At 39.4% G+C, this 20,695-nt stretch overlaps 1 protein-coding gene across 1 annotated transcript in view; it reads left to right on the top strand.

Moving 5' to 3' along the window:
• The window catches only part of grk3 (G protein-coupled receptor kinase 3), a 267,076-nt gene that overhangs the window by 118,718 nt on the left and 127,663 nt on the right, over positions 1-20,695 (top strand). The window contains exon 3 of the mRNA XM_048611731.1: positions 18,392-18,465. Within this exon, the coding sequence (XP_048467688.1) occupies positions 18,392-18,465 (74 nt within the window). The remainder of the gene's footprint in view (positions 1-18,391; positions 18,466-20,695) is intronic.

The following is a 20,695-nucleotide window of genomic DNA, read 5'->3' as shown; positions in this document are numbered from 1 at the left end:
TTCTGAAGAAGGGTCTAGGCCCGAAACGTCAGCCTTCCTGCTCCTCTGATGCTGCTTGGCCTGCTGTGTTCATCCAGCTCACCACATTGTTATCTCAGATTCTCCAGCATCTGCAGTTCCTACTATCTCTGGAAAATACCAACCTTGGTTTTCAAAGCACACTACCGCATATTGCTACTTAAGAGGTCAGCGTTAAGTAACAACATTAAGGAAATCAAAATATCTACTGATGTGTATATTTGTGTGTAAAATACAAATTATTCAAAACTAACTTTAGATTGGTCTGCACAGAATATAAGTCATTCTTATCAATGTAATAATGACCTACCTTTGTGTAATTAAAATCTAATAAGGGTTAGCATTAGTCTAAGTACAAGAGAATAGCGGAGATCTTGAAGATTTTTGCATCAAATTTGCAATGCAGTTTTAATTGCATCTGTAATGGACACAGTGTTTCACAGAAGTACCTGCTGCAATGATAGAACTAAGTCAACTCATTATGCTCGATTTAACAGGAAGCAGGTGACTCTACCTGGAAAGTTGGATTTAAGCCTAGCTACAACAATCCCAGCAACCAGAAAGCAATTTTTGCGTCGCTCAGGCAGCTAGTTTCTTCAAGTTATGGCCTTGGCCCTGTGAAGGAATACATCCGAACTCCCAGCTGCAACCAGCCATTCAGAAGGCCGGTATCTCTTTAGTCCCAGCAGTGCCAATGGATGCAGTGACCTCTGCTCAGACTGTTGTCAGCCCCAACCAGGAACAGCAATGGAAGCTGGAGAACTATTCGCATGGGGTGGCCTTACTGTGGCCCTAGTGAGAGATCTATGGGGTAGAGGGGCCCCAAGGGTACAGGGTTCCCAAAAAAGGATGGACCTTTCCAGACCATCACAACATGTTAAGATGTGTCTTAAGAGCATCTTTGCCACTAATATTATACCAGCACAAGCGGGAAGAAGTGACCTCCAAATGGTCTTAATTGACCCAAGGGTGGAAGGTCACCTGACACCTATCCTGCTGCTGGTAAAATTCCTGTAGTGGCAGGACACAGTGTCCACCACTATCCCATCTTATCTTGTGCTGCTCCTCATATCCTGCTCTATGGTAGGAGTTACAGGTTTGACCATAGTAAAAGCTCCTCTGAGGAAAACTGACCATAGTACATCAATCTATTAGGAAATCACAGAGAGATGCTAACATTATAAAGTAGCTTTAAAGGAGGAGTTTAATTACCCAAAATAGACAGGGATACTAATAGGCTAAGGGGCAGTGAGGGGAATGTGCTTATGAATGGAGTTCAGGAGAATTTCCTGCAGCAATATGTTGCAAGTCCAACAAAAAAGAATGCACCTGACTTTTGGAAATTAAGTGGGATGAGTAGGTCAAGTGTCAGTGGGGTTCACTTAGGAGACAGTGATCATTGTACTGTAAGGTTTAGGACAATGGTGGGGAATGACACTGACTAATCCAGAGTAAGAAAGAGAGTTGGCTTCAATGGGTAAGATCAGAGCTGGGTTGGATAAACAGGAACAAAAGGCTACTAGGAGAAACTAACTCGGCATAAGGCTACCTTCAAAGAGTACATGATCAGTGAAGAGTTGAGATATATTCCCTTAAAAGCGAAAGACAGAACCAACAAATCCTGAGCTTCCAGGATGACTGAGGAGACAAAAACAAAGATAAAGAAAAATAGCTGTGCTTATGCCTGCTGTCAGGGTAAACGATACAATTGAGAACGAAGTGGAATACAGAAGGTTGAGAGGGGAGATGAAAAAGCATATTAGAAATGCGAAAAGGATTTATGAGAAAAGACTGGCAGCCAACGTAAAGGGGAAGATAAAAGTCTTCTATAGGCATATAAATAGTAATAGGGTGGTAGAAGGAGGAGCAAAACAAACCAAAAAGGAATTTACACATTGAGGTGGGGGTATGGATGAAGTATTAAATGAATACTATGCATCTGTCTTACCAAGGTGCCAGATGCTGCTAGGCCACAGTGACGGTGGATTGTTGAAAATTGAGAAGGAAACGGTGTTGGATAGACTGTTAATAGTTAAAGTTCACAAGCCACCAGGACAGGATAAGATACTTTCAAGGATATTGAAGGAAGTGAGGATGGAAATTGCAGGGACACTGGTCACAATCTTTCAGTTTTCATAGATTCAGGGGAGAATTGCCAACATCATGTCCCTTTTCAAAGAAAGGCTGTAAGGATATGCCCAGCAATTACAGACCTGTCAGGTTAATTTCAGTGATGGGGAAGCTTCTAGAAACAGTTATTCTGGGTAGAATTCAACATTACATAGAAAAAGATGGGTTGATTAAAGACCCAGCATGGATTTCTAAAGGGAAATTCATATTTAACTAACTTGCTGGAGTTTATTTGAGGGGGTAACAGGAAGGGTTGATGAGGTTGTAGATCTAGTGTGCCTGGACTTCTAGAAGGCCCTTAATACATTGCTGCACAACAGACTTGTGCAAAAAGTAATACTTCATGGATCAAAAATGTCAGTAACAATGTAGATGCACAATTGGTTGAGCAATAGGAAATGAAGAGTAGTAGTCAATGGGAATCTTTTTGGCTGGAGAATGTTTGTTTGTAGTGGAATTCCTAGATGTCAGTATTGAGGATCTTGCTTTTGCTGATCATACGTTAGTGATCTGGATCTTGGCATACAGGGGACAGTTTCAAAGTTTGTAGATGATATGAAATGAGGAAGCATTGTAAACTGTGAGCAGGGCAGTGTGGAACTTCAAAAGGACATGGACAGGTTGGAGTGGGTGGATAGGCAATAGATGAAGTTCAATGTAAAGAAGTGCAAGGTGATGCATTTAAGTAGGAAGAACATGACCGGCAATATAAGATAAAGGATTAGAATTCTAAAGGGGATGCAGGAGCAGAGGAGCCTGTACATGTGCATATGTCAGTTGAATTTGGCAGAAATTCTGAAGAAGGGTCTAGGCCCGAAACGTCAGCCTTCCTGCTCCTCTGATGCTGCTTGGCCTGCTGTGTTCATCCAGCTCTACACCTTGTTATCTCAGATTCTCTAGCATCTGCAGTTCCTACTATCTCTGAAACAACTTTATTAACAGGGATTTAGAATGCCAGAGCAAGGAAATTGTCCCAAGCTTGTTTCAGATATTTCCTAGACAGCAGCTGGAATATTATATAAATTCTATGTGCTATGATATATGAAGGATGTGAATGCGTAAGAGATTTAAAAGTTCCAGGAATGAGTGACTTCAGGTATGAAAATGAGTTGAGAGTTTGGGCATGTCCTCCTTGGAGCAAAGAAGGCTAAGAGGGGGTCAACTTGAATTTTTCAAAATCATGTGGGGAGTTGGTAGATAAGCAGTAAACTGTTCCTGCTCAGTAGGACCAAGGATGAGAACACAATGCATGATTTGCAAAAGAAGCAAATGTGACATGAGAAGAAACTCAGTTATACAACAAGTGGTTCGGATCTGGAATGTAGTGCCTGAAAGCGGGGTGGAGACAGGTTTAAGAGGGCAACAGATGATTATTTAAATAAAAACAATGTGTGAGGAAAAGGTTGGAGCAAGGCTGCCATTACCTCATGATATTTATTTGGAGAGTTGATGCTGACATGATGTTCCATAACATCTGTGATTCAGGGGAAAGGCACAGAACTATATAGAGATAACCAGTTTGGTTTCCAGAGAGGAAACAGTTGATAATGTATGATTGATGAATATTTTGTAGATTTTTTAAAAATGTGTTCAGTCAGTTGGCTGGCTTAAGCTCCTGACACTGCTCAAATGTATAGGAGTACATAGGGTAAATAGATGATTCACAAGAATTCTATATATGGGACAAATAGCAACAGTATGAGTAGCTTGTAGGAAGCCAGAACCATGACTAATTATGAGGAGATTTACAAGGTGTTGTTCATGAACAGATCTCTTCAAAGTCTTTGCAGAAGCGATGATCGAAGTGTTTGAAGAGAGAAAACCTGGCATCAAAATTCAGAGTGAAAGGGTACTTATATCATTAGTTAAATTTGTAGATGGCAAAGTACTTGTAGCAAGCACAGAAGGATTACAGGTAGCAGTAGACAGATTAGTAACAACAGCATGGACTTTGCAAACATTTTGAATATTGGCAAAACCGGAGTGATGCAAGATCACCAATAAATTTTCAACTGTTTATAGAAAGAAAAGAACTAGAAACAGTACAAGAATGAAAGTATTTTGGAAGTGTAAAAGCTGCAAATAGAAAGTGCAGCAAAGAATAAGAAACGAGATTAGTGATGGGAAAGATCATACTTGGTAAGAAGAGAAGGTTGCAAACCTGAAAACTTAAAAAGCAACTCAAGAAGCGACTTGTAATGAATTTGATTTAAATTCTGATTTTGTACAGATTATGAAACTTGGACCTTATGAAACTCGCTCAACATGTTTTGGAGTGAGAGCCTAGAGGAGAATGGAAAAGACGTCTTAGACAGAAGAAGTAACAAGTGAGGTGCTTGTAAGAAATTATGGAAGGGAATGAGGAGGGAAAAGGTATCAATGCTAGATAGCTTGAAAATTGAAGGAACTTATTGGAAAGACTGATGCAGGATAGAGAGGCATTGAACAATTATTACGAACCAAGGTTATGACTTTGGGCATGATGAAAGGTGAACCAGTGGATTTAGTAGACTTGGATTTATATGAAGGCATTCAACAAGGTGCCATATAGAAGGTTAACCTGCAAGATGAGAACTTACGGAATTTGTGGTTATATTTTATCTTTGTTGGAGGGTTGGTTAATGGACTGGATACAGAGAATAGGAATAAGTGACATTTTTCACATTAGCTGGTTAGTGGAGTGCTGGTCCCTAATGACCTAGACAAACTGAGTGAGAGTAATGTAACCAGGTTTGCTGGTGATACAAAGCTCAGTGAACTTGTAAGCTGTAGGGAAGATTCAAAGAGACTGCAAAGAGATGCAAACAGGCTGGTTGAGTGGCAATAAGGTGGCAGATGGAGTACAATATGGGAAGTTACTCATCTCAATAGTAAGAAGAGCAGAACATTTTTGAAAAAGATGGGCAAGTTAAAAGTGTTGAAGTTTAGAGACATTTGGTGGGCTTGTATAAGTACCTGGTGTCCATCTATCAATCATTCAGGGAGTTGCAGGGGGATTGTAGGGAAGTGGGAAGACTACTACCAAAAGAAGTGGGAGAGCAGAGGCAAGGGAGAGGGAAAGCAGAAGAATTTGTAGAATTGTGGGCAAGAATGGAGACAGGGGGGAAGTGGGAGCCTCCAGGTGTATGGAGGGGTAGCCAGAACAGTGTTGGAGGTTTGATAGACTATGAGGGGGACACTTTTGGTAGTGTCAACCATTGTGGTCTCCAACAGGGAAGTGCTGATGGTGGGTATCATTTAATGTGTAACGTCAGGGCATGGGTCAAGGAGGACAGATGACGGCAAAGTTCAATGTGATGGGCCTCCGCATGGGGCGTGAATGAGCGGAAATTGACTTTAAGGGTAGTACAAGATAAAAAGTGACATAGAAGCTCTGGGAATACTGGTGACCAGGCTGAGCCTGGTGCTGATGGTTTTCACCATGTACTGAGTTCCAGGCCATCATTTACTGTTCTTCCGAAGTGAAATGCAACTCAAAAATGGCTGAAATGATGCCCATGCTGGGTAGTGTTCTTGTGAAAATTCAAGATCCACATTTCCTGGATGCTGAGATATTGAAAGAGCAAATACATGAAGCAGAGAGTTGCAAACTACAGCTATATTTAATTTGCAATAATTTCATCGTTCATTTACAATGCATGCAGAGTGAACAGTTTAGGGTTCAAATACTGGTCAAAGGCAATTTGCACCATGATATTGGCCACTGCAGATTGAACACTGGCATCTCCATGATGCTGAAGCTAGCAGCACTGACTTAAAAAGATGCAAATGCTGGCCAAAGGCAAAACATGACTTGTTCAACTTCCAAAGGTGCTGTGGGAAGTGGAGACAATTGCTTCTGCCATATAAGTATTAAGATGGACTGTAGTGAATGCAATGATAAGTTGTGGTTGATGTGTGACTGGAATGGGAAGGGGGTTGGAGCACAGAGCCACTCCCTTTTGATGTACTGTGTTGATCATTCAGCTGGCCAGCATGTTCATCAGGTTGGTGCACAAGCTGAGGCTGAAGCTGAATAAATGATGGAGACATGGCCCTCAATACTGGGGTTCGGCATGTCTCATTGTCTGGTGGAGTATGTGCAGCCTTCATCTTCAGGGTGTGCTATCACTGGCTCCTCTGATACCAAAGAACCTTGTTCACTCCTTATGTTCCCAATATAGGTTGTTTATACTGAGATACTTGTGTCCAGCAACTGGTGGGATGTTGGTTGCTGTGGCTGCCTTCCTAAGAAGGTGGAGGTGGGTTCCAGAGGAAAGGGCTGATGATAAGCCCAGAAGCAGCAGCAGGTAATTGCGGAAGCCAAAGAATTCCTGATCAGTGAGAGGCTGAGTGACAGGTGGACCAGTGTTTTTCGGTCGGAGTCCATTTCCTGGGGATGAGAAAGGTGCAGGCTCCATATGTCCTGATCCTCTGATGGAACATTGCCAGATGCTGGAGTGGGACCTGATGGCTACAGGAATGGGAAGCTATCCTTTCCTCTGGCTGTAGGAGTGATAGCTGTTTTGAACTTGGATACAACTGACTCTTCCCAGGAAGTAACGAATAACCTGTGTGGGACCAAATTGGTTTATAAAATTGCCGTTGGTCAAGATGGCATCGCGAACAGTAGCAGTGATTAGATGGGATGTTGTTACAGACAGGTAATCTGTGTGGCACTCTGTTTAAACAGCAGCTAGGGTGAGAGAATGGGGTTGTATGTGCAGGGGAGTGTTGGTCTTGCTGGCAGCATGGCTTTGTGGCTGCTGTGCCATTACTTTGCTAGGAAGAGGCATTGCCAATGCCCTTCAAAGATGGCACAGGTAAAAGGGATGCTGATCTTTCAGTGGATACCTAGTGAGAGGTGAATTGTATGGGAACAGCATGCGATAATTGTAATGGACGTGAGGTATGTCATGGTTAATAAGGCAATCTTGGTAAGATGCAATGAGAAATCCCAGGAGGTCTTGTGCCAATTTGTACTTGTCAAATAAAATAAGATTCAGCCCTGTAATGTTTAATGTATGGTGCATAAAACACCTTTTAGAAAGTTTTTTTTCAGATTTGCCTAACGGGGTTACTTGACGTTGGCTGTTTTTATTTCAGATTTCCACTGAAGTATTTTGAGTTTGCATTTGTGTCAAAACGTACCTGCTTTCCCTTTCATTGAAGTTGCTGAAAGGAAAATCAACAGTTCAGTGAGAGATATATGATCCTCTCGTCTTTTATTCACTTACACTTTCTGACAAAACTTAATGTCCATTGAGTAAAAACAAAAAAGAATCTTTTATCATTCTAATTTAACTCATTTTGTGCGGAAACAACCTCTGGTTATCTGATATAAAAGGAGAATACTGCAGATGCTGGAAATCTGAAATAAAAACAAATGTCATGCTCAGGTCAATATCTAATCAGTTTTTCTATCCACAGATGCTGCCAGAGTTGCTGAATATTTCCAACACTCTATTTTAGATTTCCAACATCTGCACTTTTTTTTTTGATATTAGCCTCTAGTTGTCACATGATTACTACTTAACATTTTATTGGAAATATAAACAGTATAATTGTTGACCCCTGTGAGTGACAGAAATAAGTGAAACAGGTGGAAAAATAGATCACTCACAAAATTTTGCTTATAATGTGTGCAGGTAGAAACTAACAATCCAATTCTCCCAAACTGAACTCCCATCCTCACCCACTGTAATTAGCAGTCCTACCTCAGCTACTGTCTCATCAATAGTTTCACCAATCAATCAGCTATCTCCAATTAATGACCTCAGTCTCAGTTACTCTGATCAACAGTCTTCATCTCTGAGTCAGGAAATTCTCCTTCAGATGTTGAGAGCACCGTATTGAGATCGATACTTTAGTGCAGTAATGGGAGTGCACTGCTACAGCTGATGGTGTGTATTCTTGTAAAACTGGGATTAAAAATCCTACAACAGTATTCAAAAACAAATTGGACTTTCTCTCTATCCTGACCAGCATCCCTTCCACACATAACATTGACATGCTAACTAACTTACTGATTACTGCTTGAGTGATCTTTCTATATTTAAAATGGCATCTTTGCTTCCCTGGTTAATAGTAGCGCCGGCACTTCAAGCTAACTAATATGAATCACTTTGGATATTCCTGTGAGAGTGTATCGGATGTGATATAAGTGCAAGTTATTTCATACCAAGTATTTTCAGTCTATTTAAGGTTACATCTGAGTAGTTTTCCTTTATGCCATTACCAACTCTTGTATACCAAGGGCATATTCAGCAACACGTGAACAACTGGAAATGTTCAGTGCTTGCCGTTGCCAATGCCTTTGTAATGCACACCTGTAATAATCAATTTGTGGGGCACTTACTGAACATGTCCAAAGTTTTCTTTGTTAGAAAGAGTTCTTTTTACATAATGATTTGTTTCATGATTATTTTATTTCAACATCATTTGTAGTTTGACTAAAAGTAAAACTTACACAAGCAGAACATTTTGACATTGAAAATCTTACATCTGTTTTCTGCCTTTGATGTCCATACATCGGTACCATGAAGGATATTGTTAACAATGTGATATTTTAAAAAAAAGACCTTTTGACTCTTTTCAGTTGTCCTGAAGCAATGGAAATTTTCTGCTTGACACCTCTGAATATCCAACAAAGTTTGTTGTGAGAGAGTCTGAATGGACTAATGAAGCTACTTCTTTTAGTTGGCAGTCTATTTTAATCCTGATTTTCAGGTCTCATTATCTCCATCTCAATGCAGAGATTGAAATTTTTGTTTGAAGTACCAGCTGTTGTATTGACAGTTTGAGGTTGCTGCCACCACCTACGCTCAATGCTGTACTGTATTCTCCTGAAGGCAAAGAGTTCAGATGTTGCCACAGTATCGCTGATCAGTTATTCACAACGCAATAAATTCACTGTTAATTTTAGAGGGAATTCTTATCCTAAATATCAGTGTAATTTAAGATAGGCTTTGGCTTTGTTTAACCTAGTTAGTGTGACAAATGTGTGCTTTCTTCTTGCCTTTGCAGTATTAGTTAGGGCAGTTGGAGGTTTTGTTACAACCATCACTTTGTTTCCTCTCATACCTATTACTTGTGTAATGAATCAACCAAGTAATTACAACTTAACCACATTTAATGCCTTGGTGATCATTTTGTTTGAAAATCAGCTTCTAGCTTACAACATGTATTTGTTCATTTTAGTTTCTCCTCTTGTTTACCAGTGGTCATGTTGATTTCTCACTGGTCCTTGCACATATTGTTACTCTAATTAATTTGTGTTATTGGAATTAGTTAATAGACTTCAAAGTGTAGTTTTGTGCTGAAAGATCTTTGTTCATTGTTGGCTCCACTACAGAGTACTAACTTCTATCTTTACTGAATGAAAATGAAGCAGTTATTCAGATGCCTGCTTTGCTATTTGGTCACTGGTTAATTTATTTTGATTATCAATGTAAATAAATAAATATTTCTAGATATTTCCAAGTTGTGATTTTTCCCTCCGTTTGCTATCAGTATCTACACTATCTAAGTCCTTCAGCTGAAATTCCAGTGGACATTGATTCTATTTTGCTATAACTGGAAGTGTAGTTTCCTCAGAAACCTAATTTCCATGCACTGGAGTCATACATTGTTGTACATGCTTTACAACACTCCACTGTACACATTAATGAAAAAAAAATCCCTAAAAATAGTTTTTAAGGTCTTCCCCTCACAGTATGGGAAGTGTTCAAAATATATTCTTGTTGAACATTACCCAATATAACAATATCTGGTATACCAAGCATTTTAATTATAACATACTGACATACCCTCCACCCCTTGCTGTAACATTTTGATGTCCCTCCCTGAAATGCTCCAAGTTGTTCACTGCCTTACTGAATACATCCACTGGATAAAACTGAGTGCTCATATTCTATATGGAGGGTGGGGGCAGTGTGTCATAAAATTGTGCATCCCACAGATCTCTAATGCATTCTGTTAGAGTTGCTGTTTTTTTATACAAGATGATGGTTAAACAAATGTTTTGTGAACTGTTTAACACAGTTTCCTCCCTCGGTGACATTCACTAGTGAACCTGGTGATATTTTCTAGGCAGCTGCTGTGCTGTATGTCACGTTGAATTTCATCTGCTTTTATTCCTATTTCGCTGGTAGAATGTCACATACATGTGACATTTCATGGATTGAACTGAAGTAATGTAAATGAAGATGGGAGTGTAAACACAGTTTGAGAACTGTAGGGATTATATACATTAGATTTTATAAATATAAAAATAACATTTTGCAGAAACTGAGGTCTGGGGTGAGGTGGAGGGGTTGCTGTGGGGAATTTGCACATTTTGCCACATCAGTATTTAACATTGTATCTGCTTTTAGCTGCATCTTCAATTAATGAATATATCTCATCTTTAAGATGTGTTTTTACCATATTAACTGTTGATAAATTAATAAGTAAGGATTAGAGATAGAAAACTGTATGCTAGTGGAACATGAAAGAATCAAGTGATACCGCTCCCTTCTCTCTTTTCCCCATGCCTTTTCAATTTCCTGCATCACCTAAGGCTTAATTGGGAGCATTCTTGCCTCTGAGTCAGAAACACAATCCAGGCTGATGCTCCAGTGTAGCACTGTTTTTTGTTTCAGAAGAGAGATAAAAGATTTTATGGCTTTACTTTGAAGAAAAACAGAAGAGTTATAATTTTTCTTCCTTTTTCAATGTTGCTTAAATGCTTTCCTCCAAAGCCATCTGTTTTCTTCTTGCTGTACCAAGAATTCTTGGCTGATAGGTACCTGCAAAGGATGGCAATTCCCAGGTGAGATCTCTCCTGCAGAGACACCCACCAAGTATTGACAAAACTTGGATTTGAGTTGTACTGTCAAGAAATTTTGCAGGTGAAGAGGAACTAACCAGAGAGCAGGAAAGCCCTTCCATTTTTAGAGGTTTTCCGATTTACAAGGTGAAATCTGACAGCCTCAATAAAGGCATAAGGCTGACATCCATTAGTGTGGGTTTCTTTCCTATTCCTCCACTCTGTTTTTGCATTCATATATTTCTAGCAATTTCGGAAAAAGCCTAACATTTGGGCAGTTTCGTGCATCATTCATCCCAATGCTGTGCTCTCTTTTCTCCCCCTCCATGTACCTTGGAGTGGCAGAACAACAGAGGCTCCTTCCTCATCTTCCACCAGTGACTTGCCCTCCACTTCTTGCTCTAAATGTTAATCAGCATAAATCTTACTTACTAATTTTTAATTCAGGTAGAGCAGATGTAACAGTCTGCACACATGACCATTGAAAGATTGGCAACATACAATGTGAAGTACTCAGATACCTCGAGAAGGAAATGATGAGAGCTTATCATAGTAGCCCGAAGAGCTGAGTTTGTATGTAAATTACAGTAGAGGGGGTCCCATGATACACTTATTGGCAGTTCATTCTATAGATGACTTTTAAAAAAAAAACAAATTTAGCGTATGCCGTCTTGTGGTATTTCTAAAAGTTTCCTGCCAAATTTGAAGTATTTTTTAGTATTTGAGAGTTTTGGGGCTTCCCATCTGCTGCACAGCTCTCGTGGTTGTTACAGGCTGATGCATTCATTCAAATGAGTGCAAAAGTTGTCCCATTACGTAGTAATAACCAAATGTCAAAATGCAACTTATAAAAACTTTAAGAGCTAGGAGGAGGCTCATTGTTCTGAGAGTATGGTCTGTTGGAACTTAACGGTTGACCCTTATCTTGAAACCATGTTCCCTATGTCCAGAATGTCGAGTACAATGTCAAGTCTGTACAAGAATTTACATGAGACTGTTCATCTTGTAAAAGGACACCCTCAGAATTAGTGGAAATAATTTTTTTAAGTCTCTCAGTGAGAGAGATTATTGTAACTGGAAGGCAGGCTTAGTTTAACAATGCTGGATGACTACTGTCTCTGGTCTGCTAAAGTAATTAAATTCTTCACCGTGCTCCCTGCCATTCATAAAGTGGTAGGGATGGCATTTTTTTCTACTGGCCACCACCACCTTTTCAATCTAGGTAGCTGCTTTGGTAACTGTGGTGTTCATCCCCTTCTTCTCCATCACCGCCATCTGACAGCCTGTCAGTTCTACATGTACTTGGACATATGTCACTTCTTTAATCTTTCTGTAACACAAAAATAATTCTCATGCCTATTTTAAGTTGCTGGAGGTCTTCAAATTACAGTAGGATGTGAGCTAATTACTTCAATCGATATGCAATGCTCCCTGTCCTACTTTGGTCAGGTTGATGGTGCCTGAGGTGAAAATTGGATCTCAACAAGCTGAGTGTCACACACCATCCTGTGACCACCTTCAAAGCTGCACTGATGCAAAATCATCACTTTAATTTGGTGAAAAGGAAATTTTAAGAGACAAAATAAAACAGATTTTTGACAGAGAAATGATATTAGGTGCATTAAGATCTATGTGTCACTGAGCAACTCCGAAAATCGTAAGACAAGGAAGCAGGGTAGATCATAAGTCCCTCGAGTCTGCCCTGTTGTTTAATAGAACTAAAGATGAATTTCTACCTCAACTCAACTTTCCCGTCTTAGTCCTATATCTTTTGATTCTTTTAGTCTCAGATAATCTTTCAAGTTCATATATTCCCTTCCAGGGATGTAGTGACCCCATTGAGGTATTTTTTCTTCCTCATTTCATTAGCCATCAGCACCAAAGTATAGTGCTAGCCATTGAGGCATGTTAATTTCACTGTGTGCATGATATATTGTCATAAGGAGGCTACCAGGGCAGAATAATGTGAGCTAAAGGGGGTGTTCTCATTGATTGTAGGTTTCAGAAGGTTTCTGCTTGTCAGTGCCCATGATTGTATCTGTATCTGTATCTGTTTCTCAACCTGTGTACCATTTTTCTCATCTATCTGCACTTGGCTAACAATTTATGCCTGTGCCTCTATCTGTCTGACTGCTTGGCTTGTGCCAAACTAACTGCTATATCTGACTGTGTAGCGAAATGGTACACGTGCAAAATGAAAATCTTTCTCCCTGTGTAGCAGGTTCGGTGTGCTCATCATTTAATTAGTAATCCCAGTGCCAACTCATTGAGTTGAAATATATCCAGATGGGAATAAGCCCATCTTCAGGGTGTTCGCATAATTATTTCAGAATTGGAGTCCCTACTGACTCACTCAAAAATGAAGGCAAGTATGGACCTGAAGGAGAATAAAACTTATCTGTTTTCAATTGTGGGATAGTGTTTCAAGTGTTTTTCAAGTGTTGATGCTATCATATTAATCTGTCACAGTGAAACCAGAACCTTTCGTGCATTGGTTAGTACCTTAGTGTTACACGGCCCCCATCCCTTACCATATCACTGTGGAAGACTATCACGCAGAAAAAAAAAGCATTACTTTATTGGATTAAGCACTTTTGCAGCCTGGATTTATAATTCTTCAGAAACAATAACATTACCATGAAATGCTTGTTGAAAATGATAGCCTGACTCTGGATTAATGGTCTACCTTAGATCTCCCTCTCCTGTATGATATTGTAATGTTATAACAGCCTGCCCCATTGCTTAGTCTTGTTTTTAACAACGATAGTAATGGTGAACAATACGCAATTTTCCTAATATGCAGGTTTGAAATGTTGAAAGTGTTACCCATGTAATTAAAGATTTTTTATACTGTGTCTGGTTGAGACCATCGTAAATTATGCAACACTTAGGTAAGATGGTGTTCGCTCCAGTTTCATCACCTATGGTGGGAGAAATTTGAGTTTCTGAACTGAGAATATCACGTCAACCTGTATTCACATAAGCAAGGTTCTTGTTTTGGTGGCATATTGGCATCGATATTACTTTTTTTCCCGTTGTTGTTCTGTAACATATTTGAAAATGTCAATGATAGATATATACACCCTTGAGAGGCAATATAATCAGCTTAGTTGGCAAAAAGTCAAGTCAGAAACATTGACAACAAGATATACTGAGATCAGCTTGTTTTGTTTTTGTTCTGCTGATCTGTGGTAAGGTTCTTCCTTATGCTTAATCTGATCACACTAACTGTCCAATTAACCTATCTTATGCTGCTGTTTCTTGAGGTTCATTTTCAAACTTCCCATTTTTGAATAATCTGGTTAACTCCCAGAATGAGTTTAGGTGTCAGATTCCATCAGCCTATTGTGAAAACAGGGAACCAACATTTTACTTCCTTGTGATTTTCTAATGGAACAATGTAACTATACTATTATGCTCTACTGTGGCTGATTTTCATACTGTTTTTCTGTGGTGTTTCCTCTTTAGCTAACCTTGCATTGTGTCCGGTTGATGACAGGTGTGCAGATTACTTCTGGGCATTTGAATTTTTGGAGGATGAACGTGTTTGTTGATTGGGTGTGGGTGGCATCCTGTGAAGCATTTTTTTTATTGTTTTCGTCATTCTACATGGGAAGACTGTAAAAGGCTGTAATATGCATGAGAGGCAGAGAAAGTGTTCTAATGATTGCAGGATGCCTTGTGTGCAAGAAGAACTGTGTTAATGCTGTTTGAAGAAAGGCTGGTGGATTGTAAACAAAGAAAAAGGGCAAATAGATGGTTTTTGGACTGGAAAAAGATTGATGGGGTTTAGTTCAAGAAAAATTCTAGAACCGTTTTAGTAGTATGTTGATAAAGATGATTTGAGTTTGAATATAGGGAACATAATCTGGAAAATTATGCAACAAAAACGTAGGAATTTTAGTGACAAAGAGTAAGTAATTCAGGAAGTTAGATGTTAATAGAGATGAATGGCTTAATTTCATTTAGTGAGATGTAATATGGCTTAGGAGATGGAATAAAGAAAACCAACATATAATTGATGGGCACCCAAAAGGGAGTCAATGGAGAGACAGTGATGGATTCAAATCTGTGAAAAGTAGGAATGCAGTAGGTGAAGCCATCTAAAGGCAAATAGAAATTGAAGTTTTAGAAGTCTCAGATATTGAGTACAAAAGTAAATAAATGAAAGTTAATTTATATAAAAGGTAAAGTCACTATAGTCACAGAGAACTATAGGGCTGCTCTCTCATTAGAGAGAGATGACTGGTGGTGATTTAACCTGAGGGTCACCATGCCACAGGAGATGGGAGATGTTGAGAAGGAGAGTCCTTCATGGTAGTTTCAGCCAGTGTGGGAATTGAAATATTGGTGTCACTTTGCATCCAGCCAACTGAGCTAACTAACCTCACCCAACTCCAATATAATGCATTGGTTAGTTGATGTTAGAGTAATATGTACACTTCTGAGTACTCTCAATATGGAAAAGATATTGGAGAAACTCGGCAGATCTGGCAGCATTCAGCATTTGTAGAGAGAAGAACAGAGTTAGTATTTTGAGACAAGCATGACTCTTCAGAAGAGCTTCCCTCCACGGATGGTACCAGACTGCTGAGTTTCTCCAGTATTCTGCTTGTTTCAGATTTCCAGCAACATAGTATTTTACAAGCCTTTCTATGCAAAAGCTATTAATGCATCAGAAAAATTATAGCATTTGTTTGTAATATATATATTAACAATAGAAGAAAATGTGGGTACTTTTGAGAAAGTTTGCAGATGACGTGAAGATTGGCTAGGCAGTTAACACTGAGGAAGAAATAGGTTACAGGAGGACATAAAAACAGAAAGAACTGCAGATGCTGTGGATCAGGAACAAAAGCAAAGTTGCTGAGAAAGCTCAGCAGGTCTGGCAGCATCTGAGTTCTGAGGAAGGGTCACTGGAAACATTAACTCATTTTTTTTTCTTCACAGATGTTGCCAGACCTGCTGAGCTTTTCCAGTAAATTTGTTTTTGTACAGGAGGATATAGATGGATTTGTCAGATGTGCAGATCAGTGGCAGATGGAATTTAACCCTGAAAAATGTGAGGTGATATACCTTGGAAGATGTAACAAGGCAAGGGAGTATTCAATGAATGGCAGGACACTAGGAAGCTCAGATGAATTGAGGGATTTAAACATAGATCCCTGAAGGCAGCAGGACCGGTTAATAAGGTAATGGAAAAGGCACACTAGGACACTTGTCTTCAGCAGTTATAGCATAGATTATAAAATCAGGGAGGTCATGTTGGACCTGTACCTAACTTTGGTTAGGTCACTGCCGGAGTACTGTGTGCAGTTCTGGTCATCACACTATGAGAAGGGTATGGTTGCACTGGAGGAGGTGCAGAGGAGGTAGAGCAGGGTGTTGCCTGCGATGGGGCAGTTTAGCTATGAGGAGAGGCTGGGTAAGGTCAGGTTGTTTTCTTTATAGTGGAGAAAGCTGAGAAAGTGTATAACGTTATGAGGGGAATGGACAGGGTGGACAGCAAGCAGCTGTTCTCCTTAGTTGAAGGGTCGATAACAAGGAGACAATTCTAAGGTGAAAGTCAGAAGGTATAGAGGGAATTTGAAGAAAAAATGTTTTCATTTAGAGGAGGTGGGTATCTGGGCCTGGGAGGGTGGTTGAGGCAGGAAAGCTCACAACTTTTATAAAGTATTTGGCTGAGCACTTGGAATGTCATAACATTCCAGGTTATGGGCCAAGAGCTGAAAAAGGGACTAGTGTGGATTTCGAGTAGTTTTTTTGGTGCAGACTTGATGGACCGAACAACCTCTTCTGTACTATATGATTCACCAGGGTGAATTCACCAGAAAATTTTTTGAAGAAGGGTCTAGGCCCGAAACGTCAGCCTTCCTGCTCCTCTGATGCTGCTTGGCCTGCTGTGATCATCCAGCTCTGCACCTTGTTACCTCAGATTCTCCAGCATCTGCAGTTCCTGCTATCTCTGAGGTGATTTTAATAGGAGTTTTAGAAATGGAGTTTTGATGGAGTAAGAAGGAAAACTGTGTTCTGCTTGAGGAATCACAGTGACTATGGGCTCTGTTGGTGAACACCAAGATTATTTCACTCCTTAAAATAACCTAAATCATAAATTCTTTTTTCAGTGGAAAAGGCATTTATTGAAGTTTAACTAACAAATAAAGCAATACTATACCTCTTCATTGCCTGCAGCACTAGGGTGGGGCAGAAACATGACTGTGATGGTGTACATACTGAGGTTTGACTTGCAAACAAACTTCCTGGAGAACAGCAGATCCTTCTCTCGGTGCCAAAAGCAGGAAGAATGTTCAAACACCCTCTTCCCTCCTCCATGTTCATTTCATCTCTTTCGCCCACCCCACCTGCCAGCAAGTCCTTTTTATTCGTCAGATCATTCCTTTTGAAAACTATGCCTTCCATCACATGATAGAACATATAATCAGCTGATGTTCTTCCTCAATGAGTTACTTCCACCGTTTGACCAGTAAAAATTGATTTCAGGTGCTTAAACATTGGTATCTAATAGTTTTAGCCTGCTACGATCGTTCTTTTCATTTTATTTTATTTGACTTGCTGCAACAGTTACTGCTTTTTTAGATTTTTACCAAACTTTGAAAGATAGACGTTTTAAAGTAGCTTGTTTAGCTTGACAATCAAAATCTGCAAGTTCCCCTTCAAGCCATACACCAATCTGATTTAGAACTATTTTGCTGTTCCTTCAAGAACTTTGATGTTAATAGCACTGCCAGTGTACCTCTACTGTATTGACTGCAGTGACTGAAGAACATGGCTCACTACCATCTTCTTCAAGGGCATGTGGGGATAGACAATAAGTGCTGGCTTAGCCAGTGATGCCCACTTGCCATGAATAAAAATAAAATATAGAAAACCATCAACACAAACATTTAGGATTCAGTCATTGAATAAGGCAAGAACTGCTGTGCATTTAAAACATTCTTTCAGAAGCACACGAGAGGAAGTTATGCTGGTGAGGTTACCATGCGAATGCATAGTCTATATGTATCAAATTCTGAATCCTATCTCCGACCCCTTGTCCATTACTATTTTATTAGTAGCTCGTAGCTGTATCGCACCTTAATGCAATAAAATGTACTGAGTGCTTCACAGAAATGTTAATCAGACACTCTCTGACAATTGACCACATAAAACAAATTAGAGAAGGTGACCAAATGCTTAATTAGCAATGGATCCAGAGTTTAAGGCCTAGGCAGCTGAATGCACATCCTCCACTGCTAGCGTGAACAGAATTTCTGGATGTGCAGAGCCACTAACTCATTTAAAATAACCTTAACAACCTGTTAAAATAGAAAGAAGAAACTCTTCAGTACAAGTGCATTAGGCATATTTATGATGCTATCAGCAACAGTAATTTGTACACCATGGAGATCTGTACAATTCCTCAAATATTAATATTTCTTGCTTTTTGTTTTTCAGGATTTTTGCTGTTTAAAGATTTTTGTCTGAATGAAATAGATGAAGCTGTTCCCCAGTTGAAGTTTTATGAAGAGGTAAGTTACCTGGCTGGCAAATATTGAACTCAGGGTCTTAATCTCAGGATAAGCGTTTGACCATGTATGAATGAGAACTAGGAGAACCTTCTTCATTGAGAAGGTTATGAATCGTTGGAATTGTCCATCCGAGAGGGTGTTTTGTATACGTGCAAAACTGAGTGAGTGATTTTGGGACTGAAGGAATCGAGGGATTTTAGAGAGAGGCTGTGAATGTGACTTTGTAGCAAAAGATCAGCACTTAATTGAAATTGTCAAAACTGATTTCTTTTAGCACGTAAGGATTTCAAGGTATGGAACAAAGATAGGCAAGTTAAGTTGTAGTATAGATCATTCATAAGGCTTCCTCTTGTTGGTATGCCTTAGTCTCTTAAGAGTCTGTTTCAAAAAGAAATTCTTCGGACAAAATGGCTGCCACAAACGAACATGCCCATGCCACACTCCCAACAAGCTTCATGGATCTTGTGTTCCAGCATGGCACCTGGCAAGGTCAGCTAAACAAATGCATTTGTGTTACATTGCATGCCTAAAACATGGAGACTGTTACTTTATCAGATCTTGAACATGTGCCTGAAGCTTTAGTTCAAATGTTTTTGTAAAAGTGTGTTTCCATGTCCTGTTGGATTAAATATTATATAATCTGGATTATATTGAGCGGAGAAGTGGATAATGCATTTGGTTAGATCATTTAAAAAGGCGAACAGAGAAATGTCAGCTAGTCAATCAAGTCCACCCAATTCCATCGTGCTACAGCAAAATATTATAGCCCCTAATGCGCTCTCAACAACAGCAGTCATGTCATTTCCTAGGAAAGGCACAAACGTGATAAATTTTTTTTTTAAAAATATTCTAGTGTCATTTCAGGGAGAAAAGATTTTGAAGGACTTCTTTTCAGAGAAGTTGGTTAAAATTGAGTTCCTGGGGTTAGTTGTATAATTTCCATTGGTTCCTAAACTACTGAATACAAACAATCTACCCTTGTGGACAGGGCCCCACCTCTCATGTCATAAAATCGGCACTTACCTATAGTAAAAGAACAAATTGTCTAAGTCCATCATAATAAATAATGTATTTTGAACAAGTTATTAATCTAGTGATTCTCCTCTGAACCTTGTCTGGATCCTCCACTTCATCACAAATAAGGGAGTTAGAACTGGACACATTGAGCAGAATCTTTACAGCTGTTGGGAAGCAGGTATGAGGAATTTTAGAAAATCTGTATTTTGGCTATTCCATAATGCATTCCCTCCTCCAGCAATTTTGTCAGAAGCAGAATAAGACCAGTCTAAGCTATCTTCCCAGCACCAGCAGCATATTGTTAATTGGGAGAAATTTAGCTGGGATCTTACTGGCAGCAGTAAGATATGAGTGTTCTTATCTTATGTTTAGTATTATGTTTAAAAACTGAGTTGCTAATATTCTACCTTTTTTTCTGGATGAGACCCAATTAAATTATTATGAAAAGACATTTTTTTAATTTCACGTTGGATCATCCCAACTATACTTCCTAATAGTCCATTTTTTCTTTTCTATCACCTCTTGGCACTGGAGGTGATCTTTGATTTCCTATTTCTGTGACTTCAGTTTTTGTTCAGGCTAGATTAATTGGATGAAAATCTGTACTGCGTGTTGACCACAAGAGTCTTGTGTAAACTAAACTTGAGCAGTCTCCATTTAATCTTCAACACACATCTTAATTTTGTATGAATTCTGCAAACTCACTTAACTAATAACATTTTTATCTTATAAGGGGAAGTGTAGCATTAGATATTGTTCTGGTGCTGAGGCATATTGGGCCAAAGCAATAGGCCATTACTCTGCACCTAATGGTGTCATGTATTACCTGGAAGTGAGTGATCGTGATGCTGGGTACCTGAAATGGAAAGTGATCCATTCCTCAGCATTGATATTCCCACCTTGATAAGAAGAATTCATTGAAATTGAAATAAAAATCTAACCACAGCTAATCTTTGGGGAAATCGGAGCTGAGCCCTGTGCTGGCCTTGTCATCTACACTTATGCACATTGTGGCAGAAGTCACTGAAATAGCGTGGGAATCCTGGCTGATTTTTTGTTTCTCCCCCCTTGTTAAGGAAAAGCACTAAGAGATTAGTCCTCAAACAACAGTACAAAAGCTGGGATCTTTTGATCTGTATGGCTCATGCACATTTATCCACAAAATCCATTAGTGGAACAAGTCTGGAGCTGGATGAACACAGCAGGCCAAGCA

Source organism: Rhincodon typus, chromosome 24, assembly GCF_021869965.1.
Source record: "Rhincodon typus isolate 14 chromosome 24, sRhiTyp1.1, whole genome shotgun sequence".
Lineage (NCBI taxonomy): Eukaryota > Metazoa > Chordata > Chondrichthyes > Orectolobiformes > Rhincodontidae > Rhincodon > Rhincodon typus.
Note: the sequence above shows the minus strand (reverse complement) of the source record. Positions and strands in the feature narration are given on the sequence as shown.